Source organism: Coregonus clupeaformis, chromosome 33, assembly GCF_020615455.1.
Source record: "Coregonus clupeaformis isolate EN_2021a chromosome 33, ASM2061545v1, whole genome shotgun sequence".
NCBI classification, from domain to species: Eukaryota; Metazoa; Chordata; class Actinopteri; order Salmoniformes; family Salmonidae; genus Coregonus; species Coregonus clupeaformis.
Genome location: NC_059224.1, coordinates 15,701,304 through 15,719,618, shown reverse-complemented (window position 1 = coordinate 15,719,618; position 18,315 = coordinate 15,701,304). Strand labels below are relative to the sequence as shown.

Sequence of the window (18,315 nt, the reverse complement as noted above, 5' to 3'; positions counted from 1 at the left end):
GGTAAACTGAACACTTGTTATTGTTTTTCACTTCGCACTCCACTCCACTAGGTGGCAGATTAGATATAAGGAGGATGGGGAGTCTGACGTAGTTTTTCTGCGACGGCACATCTTTTTATGCATGCATCGGATTCGTGATGGCAGAACAGGATTCTGAGTACGTATTTGTTTACATGTCGATCTAAGTGCATCCTTTGCTAAATTAATAATTCTTATACATTTTCTCTGGCTTAAATGTAACATTAGCCCAATAGAATTCCGTCAAGCCATGTGTTTTTATGATTTGTCTGAAAGATACGCAATACAGAGCGCTAAATAATTTGGTTAGTTACACATGATAGTCCATCAGCCATAACTATGCAAACATAATGACATTTTACCTTTTCGACACAAACACGACACAATCTGCAAACAAATAATTGTGCAATGTGACCAGAATGGCATGTAACTAGTTACTTTTATTTTGGTTTGCCTTCAAAGGCTGGCAAGCTAACCTCATTTCACTCAATCAGATCCGTGTGTCATGTTTTTTGTCACAGCTGGATAGGGGAATAATCTTATCAATAGACCCCTTTCTGTGTTTGCAAACATTGCCGCACGAGGGCGGTGCGCCCAAATTGGTGGCAGAACAAGGGGGAGTTGTTTGAGTGCATTTAACACTACTTTTGGATTATAATTGGATTTGAAGGTTCGTATGAATTTCCTGCTTAATAATTGGATTTGAAGGTTCGTATGAATGTCCTGCTTAATACAATGTTTGTTTCCAATTTGTAAGTCGCTCTGGATAAGAGCGTCTGCTAAATGATGTAAATGTGTCATTGCAAATCAACTGCATTATACTTAAAACACTTCAACCAGTAAAATGGCTCTTTGGCTAGCGTTAGCTACAGTCTATATCAGTGAGCGTTAGCATTCTCGCTAACTGCTGCATCCAAAAGCGGTATTTTGCAAAGACCACAACAAAATGTTATCTTTGCGACTGTTAATTCATGAATCAAAACATCATTGTAAGCATATGAGAACACCCCCCCCCCCCCTCCCCCCCAAGAAAAAAAATGATGTAATAATATAAATCTAGGCTGTTGAATGGGCGCAGATGGCGATGACTTTCTTACTGCCACCAAGAGTCGCGCCAATCAGTGTGTCAATTACTGGAAAGTGGTCTATAGTTCAGTGTGCTTTGTCATTTTTATCTCACCATTGTATTCTCTGTATGAGTGTTGATGTTTTTGTTGTCTTGTGCATTTACTTTGTCCGTATTATTTCTTATTGTAGGGAAGGAACCAGAAAGTAAGCATTTTGTTGGACGTGTATATCATGTGTATCCTGTACATATGACTAATAAAACTTGAAACTTGTTTAGAGCGAAGAGGGTGATAAAGTTGGTTCCTGAGAACCTTCTGAAGAAGAGGAAGGCCTATCAAGCCATCAAAGCCACTGAGGCAAAGCGTGCACTTCTAGAGAAGAGAAAGGTAATTAGCTGTGGTCAGTTTTACCATTGTGGTCTTTTATTCACTATGAAAGTTTTGATAAAGTTGTTGGACATCAACAAGTGTAGATGTGTTCATCCAGGTATCCAAAGGCAAACCCTTGAAGTTCAAGCGCTTGGAGGACTTCCTGAAGGAGAACCATAGAAAACATCGCGATGAAACGCGTATCAGGAGAGCAGATCACAGACCAGCTCCAGCCATGCCCCCTGCAAAGAACCGACTGGCCTTCGCTGTCCGCATCAGAGAGTGAGTGACTGAAATCTGTAGCTACATGATCTGATTGCAATGGTGGTACACATAAAGCTGTTGACAACCCTTTTTGAGCGAATGTTATGATTTTTATTCAGATCCCCATTAGCTGTTGAAGCAGCAGCTATTCTTCCTGGGGTCCACACAACATAGAACATGACAAAATACAGAACACTAATGGACAAGATCAGCAACACAAATTCAAACTAACAACACGACTACATAAAAAAATAACAAGACTAACAACAAAGAAAAATATACACTATTCTCAAATATTTTAATGCTTTGATATGTAGACACTTTAGGCTATTGCAGCTGAAGAATACAGCTAAAGAGTTTGTGTTCACATACTTATTGTATACTCACAATGGAGTGGAAGTGGCTGTGCACAGTCAAAATCATCTGGAATTACACTTTCATCAGCTCATCTTTAGTGGTCTGGCTGAATATTGAGGTAACATTTTCATATTTTCTCTCTGTGCAGGATCAAAGGAGTCAGTCCCAGAGTTCAGAAGGTGATCCAGATGTTACGACTAAGAAAGATCTTCAGCGGTGCCTTTGTCAAAGTGAACAAGACCTCTATGGCTATGTTGAAAATGGTTGAGCCTTATGTGGCATGGGGGTAAGTAAGAGGTGAGGGTCTGACTTTTGTGAGAATGAATAGCATATCAACTTCATGTAATGAGATGAATCCACTTTGACGTATCCGCTATCATTTCTTATAACCAACAATAACTTTTGAACATCAGATCGGCAGTTACTTACCTCAATTACGCCTTCAACTTCGACTCACCTGTTCAGTCACTTGATAATAAGATTGATGACCTCCGATTGCGGATTTGCTTCCAACGGGACTCTCGTAACTGCAATATTCTCTGCAACATGGCTTTTGGACAATGTTCCCTCTAATATTTTTTAGCACTGAGCAAATTTCAGGTCTGCTGAGCGCAAACTTGAACCTTGTGAGATTTCTGTGTAACTTCCGGCGCACGTTTACTGTGAACACTGAGGCTGTACCCGCTTTAATTTACAGTTTTAAGTGGCCAAGTAGTGTGGGCCACCTTGAAAAAAATTATTTAAAAAATGGAGTACATGCATCTCAACATGGAAATAGCGGTTATATCATTCAGCCTACAGTAGCAGCCAATGTGTGGTGTTAAATGTAGGCCTACGTTCCATGAGACTTTTGAAAAAAAACATGCAGGGCTTGACATTAACCTGTTTATCCACTTGTCCTTCAGATAAGGTGACTAAACATTTTGTTGTGGTGTTTGATGCAAGAAACCACTTAACAAAATACAATTAATTATTCCCATGCCATTATTACAGAGAATCAGACAAATTATGCTACCCTCTCCTTATTGGTGACTGAGCTTATTTAAGCCTGTCTCAAAATACAACACTGCCCCTTTTAAGACATAAAAAAAAAAAACTCTACCTGACTTGCTTTTCAAAGATGGCTAGAAATATACATGTTTTGTGCTCTTGTAGGAAGCAATCACTCCCACATTGCTGACTACAAATGAGCTATAACTGGGCTAATAACTCACTAACTAGCTAAGAATATGAACAAAAGTGCACATGTGGCAACATGCAGCTCTCGCTTTGATCTCAAAACAAGCACATAATAATCGCAACAGCTCCTGCTGTAAAACGTGAATGGCACAAATCCATATATGGCAATGGTCTATTTGCATATAGGCTTACTGCAGCTCTGATTGGTTATGGCGCACTGGTCTGTGTAGGGTACGGTCTGAGTCGCAATAGAATCCTACTCCAATGCGCTCTGCCTACAACAATCTCTTGCATAGTTTGTTTTTGTTTGGGTATGTTGCATTGAATTGGTCTATTGCGTTAATTCGATCACAATTCCCACAGTAAAGGGAAATGTTAATAGTGTTAACTAACATGGGAAAACTAGAAAGTTGAGTGAAGTTCAATCTCGTGCTTCTCTGCACGGGCTGATATTTATTCTAGCCGGCAGTCCCGGGGAGTTTAGAGGGAACATTGCCCCCATGGCTATCCATTCACTAAGCGGACAGGACAGTAGAGTCAAGGAAATCGAGAGTAGGAAGGTTTTGCCTCTTCATCAACAACAAATGGTCTGTTGACTCGAGCACAGTGGAAGTCTCGACCCATTGTTCACCCGTCTTGGAATACCTGATGATCAAATGCTGACCCTTCTACCTGCCGAGGAAGTTTTCAGCTGTTATCGTGACTGTTTGTATACATTCCACCTCAGAACAAGAAAAATGACAAGCTATAAACAAGCAGGAAAACTTGCACCCGGAGGTTGCCTTTCTTGTTGCCGGCGATTTTAATTCTGCGTCATTAAGACACGTGATGCCCAACTGCCATCAACATGTCTCCTTTGCCACTAGGGGCGATAAAGTCCTAGACCACTGTTACTCTACCCACAAGCAGGCATACAACGCCCTCCCTCATCCCCATTCTGCAAATCGGATCATGTTTAGCAGAAGCTCCAACAGGAGGTACCTGTGACTCGCTCCGTTGAGAAACGGTAATCGGAATCAGAGATTATGCTACAGGACTGCTTTGCTAGCGCTGAATGGAATATGTTCCGTGACTCGATGAGCTAACCACCTCAGTCACCGGCTTCATTAGGAAATGCATCGGCGATGTCCCCACAGTGAAGGTTCACTGCTTCCCCAATCAAAAGCCCTGGACTAACGCTGAGGTTGGCGCTAAAATAAAGGGCAGGGCTACCGCACACAGGGCAGCCAACCTTGAGGCAACGGCTGAGGACTGGAACAAGTACAAGAAGTCCCGCTACGACCTCCGCAGAGTCATCAAACGAGCAAAAGGACAATATAGGAATAAGGTGGATATTATTCCAGGCTCCGAGGCATGTGGCAGAGGCTACAGTCCATTACAGATTACAAAGGAAGAACCAGCTGTGGTCTGCCCAACGATATAGCTCTACCAGAAGAACTCTACAATAACAACACTGTGCCGTGAGGGCCTCCACCGACCCAGAGGACTGGTCGAGCTCGCTCTCCGAGGCCAACGTGAGTAAGGTCTTTTAATCAGGTCAACACTCGCGGGGCCGGACAGTATTCCAAGATGCATGCGCAGAACAGCTGGCAGGCATATTCACTGTCATTTTCAACCTCTCCTTGTCCCAGTATGTAATCCCCACATGCCTTAAACTGACCACCATCCATCATTCCTGTTCCTAATAACTCTAAGTCTTCATGCCACAATGACTACCACCCTGTAGTGCTCTCATCTGCAATCATGAAGTGCTTTGAAAGGCTGGTTATGGCACACCCACGCCATCATTCCAGACACCCTGTACCCACTCCAATTTGCATATCGCCCCAACAGATCCATAGACGACGCAATCTCAATTGTTCTCCACACTGCCCTCACCTACCTAGATAAGAGCAATACTTATGTGAAAATGCTGTTCATTGACTACAGCTCAGCGTTCAACACCATTGTCCCCTCCAAGTTCGTCACCATCTTAGGACCCAGTGACTGAACACCTGCAACTGGATCCTGGAATTCCTGACGGGCCGACCCCAGGTGGCGAGGGTAGGCAACATGCCCTCCGCCATGCTAACCCTTAACAAGGGGGCCCCACACGGGTGTGTGCTTAGTCCCCTCCTGTACGCCCTGTTCACCCATGACTGCGTGGCCATGCACAATTCCAACACCATCATCAAGTTTGCTGACGACACGATGCTGGTAGGCTTGATCACCGGCGACAATGAGACAGCCTACAGGGAGATGGTCAATGACCTGGCAGTGTGGTGCCGGGACAACAATGTCAGTAAGACCAAGGTGCTGATCGTGGACTACAGGAAACTGGGGGGAGAGTACGCCCCCATCCACATCGACGGGGCTGCATTGGAGCGGGTCCAGTGGTGGGAAAAAGTAACCAATTGTCATACTTGAGTAAAACTAAAGATACCTTCATAGAAAATAACTCAAGTAAAAGTCACCCAGTAAAATTCTACTTGAGTAAAAGTAGAAAAGTATTTGGTTTAAAATATACTTAAGTATCAAAAATATAAATAATTTCAAATTCCTTATAGTAAGCAAACCATTTTGTTTTTATTTATTTATTTACAGATAGCCAGGGGCACACCAACATTCAGACATAATTTATGAACAAAGCATGTGTGTTTAGTGAGTCCACCAGATCAGAGGCAGTAGGAATGACCAGGGATGTTCTGTTGGCAAGTGCGTGAATTGGACCATTTTCCTGTCCTGCTAAGCATTCAAAATGAGGTTTTCACTCAATCTCACGATACATGGCCCCATTAATTATTTCCTTTACACGGATCAGTCGTCCTGGTCCCTTTGCAGAAAAACAGCCCCAAAGCATGATGTTTCCACCCCCATGCTTCACAGTAGGTATGGTGTTCTTTGGATGCAACTCAGCATTCTTTGTCCTCCAAACACGACGAGTTGAGTTTTTACCAAAAAGTTCTATTTTGGTTTGATCTGACCATATGACATTCTCCCAATCCTCTTCTGGATCATCCAAATGCACTCTAGCAAACTTCAGACGGGCCTGGACATGTACTGGCTTAAGCAGGGGGACACGTCTCGCACTGCAGGATTTGAGTCCCTGGCGGCGTAGTGTGTTACTGATGGTAGGCTTTGTTACTTTGGTCCCAGCTCTCTGCAGGTCATTCACTAGGTCCCCCCGTGTGGTTCTGGGATTTTTGCTCACCTTTCTTGTGATCATTTTGACCCCACGGGGTGAGATGTTGCGTGGAGCCCCAGATCGAGGGAGATTATCAGTGGTCTTGTATGTCTTCCATTTCCTAATAATTGCTCCCACCGTTGATTTCTTCAAACCAAGCTGCTTACCTATTGCAGATTCAGTCTTCCCAGCCTGGTGCAGGTCTACAATTTTGTTTCTGGTGTCCTTTGACAGCTCTTTGGTCTTGGCCATAGTGGAGTTTGGAGTGTGACTGTTTGAGGTTGTGGACAGGTGTCTTTTATACTGATAACAAGTTCAAACAGGTGCCATTAATACAGGTAACGAGTGGAGGACAGAGGAGCCTCTTAAAGAAGAAGTTACAGGTCTGTGAGAGCCAGAAATCTTGCTTGTTTGTAGGTGACCAAATACTTATTTTACATCACAATTTGCAAATAAATTCATTAAAAATCCTACAATGTGATTTTCTGGATTTTTTCTTCTCAATTTGTCTGTCATAGTTGACGTGTACCTATGATGAAAATTACAGGCCTCATCTTTTTAAGTGGGAGAACTTGCACAATTGGTGGCTGACTAAATACTTTTTTCCCCCACTGTAAGTACTTTACACCACAATAACTTCAAGTTCCTCTATGTCCAAATCAATAAGGTCTGAAAATGGTCCGCGCACAGTCGAAGAAGCCGCAACAGCGGTGTGAAAGGAAGGCCCAGAAAATTGTTAGACTCCAGTCACCAAAGCCAAAGGTGTTCGATGGGGTCGAGGTCAGGGCTCTGTGCAGGCCAGTCAAGTTCTTCCACACAGATCTCTACAAACCATTTCACTTTGTGCACGGGGGCATTGTCATGCTGAAACAGGAAAGGGCCTTCCCCAAACTGTTGCCACAAAGTTGGAAGCACAGAATTGTGAAGAATGTCATTGTATGCTGTAGCGTTAAGATTTCCCTTCACTGTAACTAAGGGGCCTAGCCCGAACCATGAAAAACAGCCCCAGACCACTATTCCTCCTCCATCAAACTTTACAGTTGGCACTGCATTAGGGCAGGTAGCGTTCGCTTGGCATCCGCCAAACCCAGATTCATCTGTCAGACTGCTAGATGGTGAAGCGTGATTCGTCACTCCAGAGAATGCGTTTCCACTGCTCCAGAGTCCAGTGGCGGTGAGCTTTACACCACTCCAGCTGACGCTTGGCATTGTGCATGGTGAACTTCGGCTTGTGTACGGCTGCTTGGCCATGGAAACCCATTTCATGAAGCTCCCGACGAACAGTTCTTGTGATAACGTTGCTTCCAGCGGCCACTTGGTAGTGAGTGTTGCAACCGAGGACAGACTATTTGCGGCTGAGCCGTTGTTGCTCCTAGACGTTCCCACTTCACAATAACATTACTTACAGTTGACTGGGGCAGCTCTAGAAGGGCAAACTTGTTGGAAAGGTGGCATTCTATGACAGAGACACGTTGAAAGTTACCCAGCTCTTCAGTAATGACATTCTTCTGCCAATGTTAGTGTATGAATATTGCATGGCTGTATGCTCGATTTTATACACATGTCCGCAATGTGGGTGGCTGAAATAGCCGATTCCACTAATTTGAAGGAGTGTCCACATACTTTTGTATATAATGCATTTTATTTTTGCGCTGTCTATGCACACTCACAGGACCCTACACACTCAGGCACACTTCATTTACTGACACACATAACATGCATACACAATTATACTGACTCTACGCGCGCACACACTCACATACAATCATCATATACGCTGCTGCTACTGCCTCTCATATCCTGATGCCAAGTCACCTTACCCCTATACATATCTATCACTCCAGTATCCCTGCACATTATAAATATGGTATTGGAACTGACCCTGTGTGTGGCTTACTTTCTCATGTTCCAATTTGTATTTCTCGTGTTTTTGTTCTACCTTGTTATTTTTACACTGAACAAAAATATAAACTCAACATGTGAAGTGTTGGTCCCATGTTTCATGAGCTGAAATAAAAGATCCCCGAAATGTTCCATACGCACAAAAAGCTTATTTCCCTCAAATCTACACATTTATTTGCATCCCTGTTATGGAGCATTTTACATGACAGGTGTGGCATATCAAGAAGCTGATTAAACCACACGATCATTACACAGGTGCACCTTGTGCTGGGGACAAAAGGCCACTGTAAAATGTGCAGTTTTGTTACACAACACAATGCCACAGATGTCTCAAGTTTTGAGGGAGCATGCAATTGGCATGCTGACTGCAGGAATGTCCACCAGAGCTGTTGCCAGAGAATTGAATGTTCATTTCTCTACCATAAGTCGCCTCCAACATCGTTTTGGAGAATTTGGCAGTACGTCGAACCGGCCTCACAACTGCAGACCACGTGTATGGCGTCGTGTGGGCGAGCGGTTTGCTGATGTGGTGGTGGGATTATGGTATGGGCTGGCATAAGCTACGGACACCGAACACAATTGCATTTTATCGATGGCAATTTGAATGCAGAGATACCGTGACGAGATCCTGAGGCCCATTGTTGTGCCATTCATCCGCCGCCATCACCTTATGTTTCAGCATAATGCACAGCCCCATGTCACAAGGATCTTTACACAATTCCTGGAAGCTGAAAATGTTCAAGTTCTTCCATGGCCTGCATACTCACCAGATATCACCCATTGAGCATGTTTGGGATGCTCTGGATTGACGTACGACAGCGTGTTTCAGTTCCCGCCAATATCCAGAGACTTCGCACAGCCATTGAAGAGAAGTGGGTCAACATTCCACAGGCCACAATCAACAGCCTGATCAACTCTGAGAAGATGTCTCGCTGCATGAGGCAAATGGTGGTCACACCAGATACTGACTGGTTTTCTGATCCACGCCCCTCCTTATTTTTTTATGGATCTGTGACCAATCTATTCCCAGTCATATGAAATCCATAGATTAGGGCCTAATTAATTAATTTCAATTGATTGATTTCCTTAAACTTTAACTCGGTCAAATCTTTGCAGTTGTTGCGTTATGTTTTTGTTCAGTGTAATACTGCATTGTTGGGTTTAGAGCTTGCAAGAAAGACATTTCACTGTACTTGTGCACGTAACATTAACTTAACTTGATACCTGTAGAACCAACTAGTTGGACAATATTGTACTAACGATGGTGAATTATTCACACTAAACAGGTTTCCCAACTTGAAGTCTGTTCGTGAGCTGATCTTGAAAAGAGGACAGGCAAAGATTGACAAGCGAAGGGTCGCTCTCACAGACAACACACTCATTGAGCAGCATATGGGTAAGGATCACAATTTATAATGTATTTTTCATCAGTCTGAAGTAACACAAGTCTTGGTAAATTTTGTATGTGCATGTCAAATTTAGCTAAAAAATATAAGTTGCGTCACACTCAGATCGTGCAGAGAATATGAAATGGTGGTTTTCCCACAGTGATTTTCATTGAGATACATGTACAATGTTTACATCATCTCCTCTCAGGCAAGTATGGTATCATCTGTCTAGAGGACCTGATCCATGAGATCTACTCTGTGGGGAAGAACTTCCGTGTGGTCAGCAACTTCATATGGCCGTTCAAGCTGTCTGTGGCTCGTCACGCTGCCAGGGACAAGGCAGGTCTTTTGAAGGACATCGGCAACCCAGGACCCAGAGGGACGGACATTAACTCAATCATCAGGCAGCTCAACTGAGGCTGCATGACAGACACTTTCACAGACTCTTTCCTAGAGCCAGTGATTAACCTTTTTTTCCATAGCTTATTCATTGGTGGTTCTGTAATTCATTTTCTTCATGTCTGCAAGATTATGAGTTGCCCAGTGTGGCATGAGATAAATAAATCCCTTACAGATTCATAAGGATTCAATTCATCTTTGTCTTAACACCCCTGGGACCCAGCTGGCAGAATTAATACTGGACCTGATCAGAATTTAAGACATGGACAGACTACGCCTTTCTGAACTACGTTGTGATTAGATAGTAGTTATTGTCTCGCCCTTTTGTTGGACAATTGGTAATCTCATGTTACCACCTCTGCAGCGTTTCCATATTAAGGCCATTCTATGGAGATTCTAATGGCATTATCACTACTTACTTTGCCCCTCTGGTTGTCGAAGGGATGTAATTATGCATACTATGTGAGATTAATGTGTTTATTTTTCAATAAACTGAAACAAGAATTTGTTTTGTACTTGGGTGCAGAAAATGATGCCCCCTTTTTTTGTCTCAATTCCTGCTATTTCTTCCTCAAAGGTTCTCCTGCCACTGGCTGCTCAGTGTGTCACAATCAATTTAGGGAGATGTGACTCATCCAGCAGGGAGGGGGGGAAGAGACCTGGGAAAATGCATCCCAGGGTGCTGCAATGGAGGGACGGGACACGACACAAGCTATTTGTGCCAGCAACGTTTTTGGGTACATGAATGGTTATGAGAATGTAAGACAATTACATGTTATGCATATTAAGGGACTTAAAAGTGTGTACAAATATGTCTAGCTGGTCTGCATCATATCAGGGTGGTCTGGTCCAACATTTGCATATCAAAGAAGGGATGGGGAAATCAATCGCATTGCCTTGCCTTTGAGAAAAGATTGCACAATTTACATTTAGCGAGACATCTCCTTCGCATAGAGTTGATCAGGCTGTTGATTGTGGCCTGTGGAATATTATCCCAATTCTCTTCAATGACTGTGCAAAGTCGCTGGATATGGGCGGGAACACGCTGTCATATCTGGTGAGTATGCAGGCCATGGAAGAACTTGGACATTTTCAGCTTCCAGGAATTGTGTAAAGATCCTTGTGACATGGGGCTGTGCATTATGCTGAAACATAAGGTGATGGCGGCGGATGAATGGCACAACAATGGGCCTCAGGATCTCGTCACGGTATCTCTGCGTTCAAATTGCCATCAATAAAATGCAATTGTGTTCGGTGTCGGTAGTTTATGCCAGCCCATACCATAATCCCACCGCCACATCAGCAAACCGCTCGCCCACACGACGCCATACACGTGGTCTGCAGTTGTGAGGCCGGTTCGACGTACTGCCAAATTCTCTAAAACGATGTTGGAGGCGACTTATGGTAGAGAAATTAACATTCAATTCTCTGGCAACCGCTCTGGTGGACATTCCTGCAGTCAGCATGCCAATTGCATGCTCCCTCAAAACTTGAGACATCTGTGGCATTGTGTTGTGACAAAACTGCACATTTTAGAGTGGCCTTTTATTGTCCCCAGCACAAGGTGCACCTGTGTAATGATCATGTGGTTTAATCAGCTTCTTGATATGCCACACCTGTCAGGTGGATGGATTATCTTGGCAAAGGAGAAATGCTCACATACCGGGATGTAAACAAAATTGTGCACAACATTTTAGAGAAATAAGCTTATACAGTGAGGGAAAAAAGTATTTGATCCCCTGCTGATTTTGTACGTTTGCCCGCTGACAAAGAAATGATCAGTCTATAATTTTAATGGTAGGTTTATTTGAACAGTGAGGGACAGAATATAACAAAAAAATCCAGAAAAAAACGCATGTCAAAAATGTTATAAATTGATTTGCATTTTAATGAGGGAAATAAGTATTTGACCCCTCTGCAAAACATGACTTAGTACTTGGTGGCAAAACCCTTGTTGGCAATCACAGAGGTCAGACGTTTCTTGTAGTTGGCCACCAGGTTTGCACACATCTCAGGAGGGATTTTGTCCCACTCTTTGCAGATCTTCTCCAAGTCATTAAGGTTTTGAGGCTGACGTTTGGCAACTCGAACCTTCAGCTTCCTCCACAGATTTTCTATGGGATTAAGGTCTGGAGACTGGCTAGGCCACTCCAGGACCTTAATGTGCTTCTTCTTGAGCCACTCCTTTGTTGCCTTTGCCGTGTGTTTTTGGGTCATTGTCATGCTGGAATACCCATCCACGGCCCATTTTCAATGCCCTGGCTGAGGGAAGGAGGTTCTCACCCAAGATTTGACGGTACATTGCCCCGTCCATCGTCCCTTTGATGCGGTGAAGTTGTCCTGTCCCCTTAGCAGAAAAACATCCCCAAAGCATAATGTTCCCACCTCCATGTTTGACGGTGGGGATGGTGTTCTTGGTCATAGGCAGCATTGCTCCTCCTCCAAACACGGCGAGTTGAGTTGATGCCAAAGAGCTCCATTTTGGTCTCATCTGACCACACCACTTTCACCCAGTTCTCCTCTGAATCATTCAGATGTTCATTGGTAAACTTCAGACGGGCCTGTATATGTGCTTTCTTGAGCAGGGGGACCTTGCGGGCGCTGCAGGATTTCAGTCCTTCACGGCGTAGTGTGTTACCAATTGTTTTTTTCGTGACTAAGGTCCAAGCTGCCTTGAGATCATTCACAAGATCCTCCCGTTTAGTTCTGGGCTGATTCCTCACCGTTCTCATGATCATTGCAACTCCACGAGGTGAGATCTTGCATGAAGCCCCAGGCCGAGGGAGATTGACAGGCCTTTTGTGTTTCTTCCAATTGCGAATAATCACACCAACTGTTGTCACCTTCTCACCAAGCTGCTTGGTGATGGTCTTGTAGCCCATTCCAGCCTTGTGTAGGTCTACAATTTTGTGTCTGACATCCTTGGAGAGCTCTTTGGTCTTGGCCTTGGTGGAGAGTTTGGAATCTGATTGATTGATTGCTTCTGTGGACAGGTGTCTTTTATACAGGTAACAAACTGAGATTAGGAGCACTCCCTTTAAGAGTGTGCTCCTAATCTCAGCTCGTTACCTGTATAAAAGACACCTGGGAGCCAGAAATCTTTCTGATTGAGAGGGGGTCAAATACTTATTTCCCTCATTAAAATGCAAATCAATTCATGACATTTTTTAAATGCGTTTCTCTGGATTTTTTGTTGTTAATTCTGTCTCTCACTGTTCAAATAAACCTACCATTAAAATTATAGACTGATCATTTCTTTGTCAGCGGGCAAACGTACAAAATCAGCAGGGGATCAAATACTTTTTTCCCCTCACTGTATGGTAAATTTCTGGAATCTTTTATTTCAGCTCATGAAACAGGTAAATTCATGTATACACAGTGCTTAATTTGGGCCGGATCCTTCCACCACTCCATTTTGGACTGTTTTGTTCCGGAACCTATTTGGCCGTATCTGGTACCTCTTGGCATGAAAAATAATTTTCACTTTTTGAAAAAATTCTAGTTGCCTCTTCGTTAATTCTCCTGCACCCAAAAAAAAAAACGTTACGTGGAAAAAATAGATTTTCAGCAACAGCCTAATATTCTAAGAGTTGATTTGGGTTGGGCCTGCCCGGATTTATGGTTTGCACAACATTGTAACCTATGTTTGAGACCAACGCGTGGCCGTGTGAGATGCGCGCCTGTATCTCTCACATAACTAGAATGAAATTCACTTTGTATGATCTCTCTCCCTCTCTGCTCTGATAGACACGAGCCTGCAACTCTCATCTCTCCAGCGTTGCACTTCATCATTTATTTCCTTAGAGAACCATAGCCACGCGAAGGGTTCTAAAGGAACAGCAGCACCCCTGATAAATTGAAATACATTTGCCAAAGTTATAGAATTACTGCTGTCTGTTCAGAAATAAATGAAATAATTCAGAATAGCCTACCACACCATGAGAAGGCCTATAATTTTGCCAGAGGATCAATCGTTTTTTTTTTTTTATCTCTGGATTGTATCCCAATAACAAGGAATAGCCTACAGTCGGGAATGCACAGAAAATCTGTCAGTGAAAAAACAGAACGCAGACAAAACAAGCCTTTAGCAATAATTCAAATACAATCGCGGGAGAACAGATGTCTCTTGCTGAAAAGACTATGCTGTAGGCTACCAACATATTTGATTAACTTCAACTTATTATAAAGGTGATTTTTTTTTTCTTCATGCATTCCGGTATCTCAGACAGAACTCCCCAGGTGACCCCCCCTCTCGCGCTCACTTTTTGTTCCGGCACTTCCTGATTATAAATTAAGCACTGTGTATACATGTCCTGTATGATCCATGAATTTTAAGGTCACGATGAAATTGGTGGTAAACATTCTGTTCGTGATAAACAGGAGGACCTCCAAATAAGGGTTTTCTGCTATTACTCGAGATGATGGACATTGTTTGCACGGAAGATTTATTAGAAGTAATAGCACGTTAGTAATGTGTGAAGCTATCAAGGAGAATGGGCGGTTCGTATCGCTTGTTCCGCCTCCATAGCTTGCCGAATGAATGGAGACACGCATCTGATCACGGTGAGATGTGTATTTACTCCTTACAACTAAATCAACAAAGTAGCCCGATATGTGTACTTGACATTTAACAAGCCATCGTGATGACACAGTCTTGAATGCTTACATCAGCACATTGGTTCAAACCTCACGCGGTAGTTATGCTAATAAACCGAAGCACGAGTTGAAAGTTCGCTTCAGTGGAAGGAGGTCCACGTGGACGTAAGCTAATTAATTATATAGTTTAACATTTTAGTTAGCTAACTAGGGACTTAGTTTGGGAAATACGTTATTTTGATGTCCACGGTAGTTCTTTTATTTATTGAAATAGAGCTAGCTTGTTAGTGTAGCAAGCGAATGTTACACATTTAGCCAGCGCGTACTATGTAGAAATCGCTGATGACCGTGTGTCATTTATCGAAACATTGTTGAACCCAGCGTGTCGGTTATTAGCGTTTAACTTGAAAAACTGGTAACATTGTATTTATTTGTTATTTGCAACTTTTGCATGTCGGTGTTGTTTTATGTGTCAAGTTCTTCTGGCAAGGTTGCAACGTTCCATATTCCGAGACGACGTTTTGAGATTGACCTGTCAAACAACAAGTGCCATCAACCCGATCACATTCCATTCTACAGAGCAGGGTTGCCAGGTATAGCTAACATTAAGGCCAATAACTACTGAAAACTCTACCAAAAGACCTGAAAACTATACCACATATTTTTTTGTGCAGCAACAAAGAAGTTCCCACATTTAGCCAATAAACCTTTTTTCCGTAACGTTATCGATAAAATTAAGGCATATCAACTTAACTTGTAATGATGTAAAAATAAAAATTCGGTTTAACATCAAAACAATAATTATTGCGAACTAACATGACTTACCAAGAAAGTTTAACTATATTTTTCGTAGCTGTCTATTTACCACCACAAACCGATACTGGCACTAAGACTGCACTCAATGAGCTGTATAAGGCCATAAGCAAACAGGAAAACGCTCATCCAGAGGCAGCGCTCCTAGTGGCTGGAGACTTTAATGCAGGGAAACTTAAAACTGTTCTACCTCATTTCTACCAGCATGTTAAATGTGCAACCAGAGGAAAAAAAACTCTAGACCATCTTTACTCCACACAGACGCGTACAAAGCTCTCCCTCGCCCTCGATTAGGCAAATCTGACCATAATTATATCCTCCTGATTCCTGCTTATAAGCAAAAACTAAAGCAGGAAGCACCAGTGACTCGGTTATTAAGGAAGTGGTCAGATGACGCAGATGCTAAGCTACAGGACTGTTTTGCTAGCACACACTGGAATATGTTCCGGGATTCTTCTGATGGCATTGAGGAGTACATTACATCAGTCACTGGCATCATCAATAACTGCATCGATGACGTCGTCCCCACAGTGACCGTACGTACATACCCCAACCAGAAGCCATGGATTACAGGTAACATACGCACTGAGCTAAAGCGTAGAGCTGCCGCTTTCAAGGAGCGGGACTCTAACCCGGACGCTTATAAGAAATCCCGCTATGCCCTCTGACGAACCATCAAACAGGCAAAGAGTCAATACAGGACTAAAATTGAATCATACCACACCGGCTCCAACGCTCGTCGGATGTGGCAGGGCTTGCAAACTATTACAGACTACAAAGGGAAGCACAGCCGCGAGCTTCCCAGTGACACGAGCCTACCAGACTAGCTAAATCACTTCTATGCTCGCTACGAGACAAGCAACACTGAAGCATGCATGAGAGCATCAGCTGTTCTGGATGACTATGTGATCACGCTCTCCGTAGCTGATGTGAATAAGACTTTTAAGCAGGTCAACATTCACAAGGCCGCAGGGCCAGATGGATTACCAGGACGTGTACTCCTAGCATGCGGGACCAACTGACAAGTGTCTTCACAGATGATGCAATGTCTATTGCACTCCACACTGCCCTTTCCCACCTGGACAAGAGGAATACCTACATGAGAATGGTATTCATTGACTACAGCTCAGCGTTCAACACCATAGTGCCCTCAAAGCTCATCACTAAGCTAAGGACCCTGGGACTAAACACCTCCCTCTGCAACTGGATCTTGGACTTCCTGACGGGCTGCCCCCAGGTGGTAGGGGTAGGTAACAACACATCTGCCACGCTGATCCTCAACACGGGGGCCCCTCAGGGGTGCGTGCTCAGTCCCCTCCTGTACTCCCTGTTCACCCATGACTGCATGGCCAGGCACGACTCCCAACATCATCATCAAGTTTGCCGACGACACAGCAGTGGTAGGCCTGATCACCGACAACGATGAGACAGCCTATAGGGAGGAGGTCAGAGACCTGGCCGTGTGGTGCCAGGATAACAACCTCTCCCTCAACGTGATCAAGACAAAGGAGATGATTGTGGACTACAGGAAAAAAAAGAGGACTGAGCACGCCCCCATCCTCATCGACAGGGCTGTAGTGGAACAGGTTGAGAGCTTCAAGTTCCTTGGTGTCCACATCACCAACAAACTATCATGGTCTAAACACACCAAGACAGTCGTGAAGAGGGCACGACAAAGCCTATTCCCCCTCAGGAGACTGAAAAGATTTGGCATGGGTCCTCAGATCCTCAAAAAGTATACAGCTGCACCATTGAGAGCATCCTGACTGGTTGCATCACTGCCTGGTATGGGAACTGCTCGGCCTCCGAGCACAAGGCACTACAGAGGGTAGTGCGTACGGCCCAGTACATCACTGGGGCCAAGCTTTCTGCCATCCAGGATCTCTATACCAGGTGGTGTCAGAGGAAGGCTCTAAAAATTGTCAAAGACTCTAGCCACCCTAGCCATAGACTGTTCTCTCTGCTACCGCACGGCAAGCAGTACCGGAGCGCCAAGTCTAGGTCCAAAAGGCTTCTTAACAGCTTCTACCCCCAAGCCATAAGACTCCTGAACAGATAATCATGGCTACCCGGACTATTTGCATTGTCCCCCCACCCCCTCTTTTACGCAGCTGCTACTCTCTGTTTATTTTCTATGCATAGTCACTTTAACTCTACCCACATTACATACATATTACCTCAATTACCTCGACTAACCTGTGCCCCCGCACATTGACTCGGTACCGGTACCCCCTGTATATAGCCCTCCCTACTGTTATTTTATTTTACTTATCTATTTTTTACTTAACACGTATTTTTCTTAAAACGGCATTGTTGGTGAAGGGCTTGTAAGTAAGCATTTCACTGTAAGGTCACTGTAAATGTGATTCCATTTGAATAAAGTAGCTCAATTGGTAGAGCATGACGCTAGCAACGCCAGGGTTGTGGGTTCGATTCCCATGGGGGGCCAGTATGAAAAATGTATGCACTCACTAAACTGCAAGTCGCTCTGGATAAGAGCGTCTGCTAAATGACTAAAATGTAAAAATATGTCCACGCGTCTATTCCACCTTCAGTAAAACATTAATAAATATGTAATTTAGCCGTGATGGCTAGCAGGGATGCACACCCAGACCCTGATGAGGATTCTGTTAGATTTGTACATTTGTTACATTGGAGCAGAGCCTGTTAAAACCAAGAGCACAGATCAGTCGGAGTAGGCTTTGCAAGTTCACTGTCATGCAGCCTCTGAGTGTCAGAGGCTACAGGCATGCTTGCAGCTTTACAGCAAAGAAAACGGCTTGTCTATAGCTTAAACGGT

General features: G+C 43.8%; 2 protein-coding genes across 2 annotated transcripts in view; both read left to right on the top strand.

Moving 5' to 3' along the window:
• Window positions 1-51: 51 nt before the first annotated feature.
• On the top strand, window positions 52-10,639 carry rpl7l1 (ribosomal protein L7-like 1). Its single transcript, XM_041860495.2, has 6 exons — window positions 52-157; window positions 1,364-1,472; window positions 1,573-1,736; window positions 2,224-2,361; window positions 9,606-9,715; window positions 9,916-10,639. Exons 1-6 carry the CDS (start codon window positions 138-140, stop codon window positions 10,122-10,124), a joined length of 750 nt encoding a protein of 249 aa, XP_041716429.1. The 5' UTR covers window positions 52-137; the 3' UTR covers window positions 10,125-10,639.
• A 3,775-nt stretch (window positions 10,640-14,414) lies between these two features.
• LOC121548872 (sodium-dependent multivitamin transporter-like) overlaps window positions 14,415-18,315 on the top strand; it is a 35,526-nt gene continuing 31,625 nt past the window's right edge. Inside the window, exon 1 of the mRNA XM_041860494.2 lies at window positions 14,415-14,669. The gene's annotated coding sequence lies outside the window, so the exon portion shown is untranslated. The remainder of the gene's footprint in view (window positions 14,670-18,315) is intronic.

Coding starts and splice junctions, on each gene's coding strand:
- rpl7l1 (XM_041860495.2), top strand. CDS start 138: ATGGCAGAACAGGATTCTGA. Junction 158..1,363: donor ATGGCAGAACAGGATTCTGA/GTACGTATTTGT, acceptor AAACTTGTTTAG/AGCGAAGAGGGTGATAAAGT. Junction 9,716..9,915: donor ACTCATTGAGCAGCATATGG/GTAAGGATCACA, acceptor ATCTCCTCTCAG/GCAAGTATGGTATCATCTGT.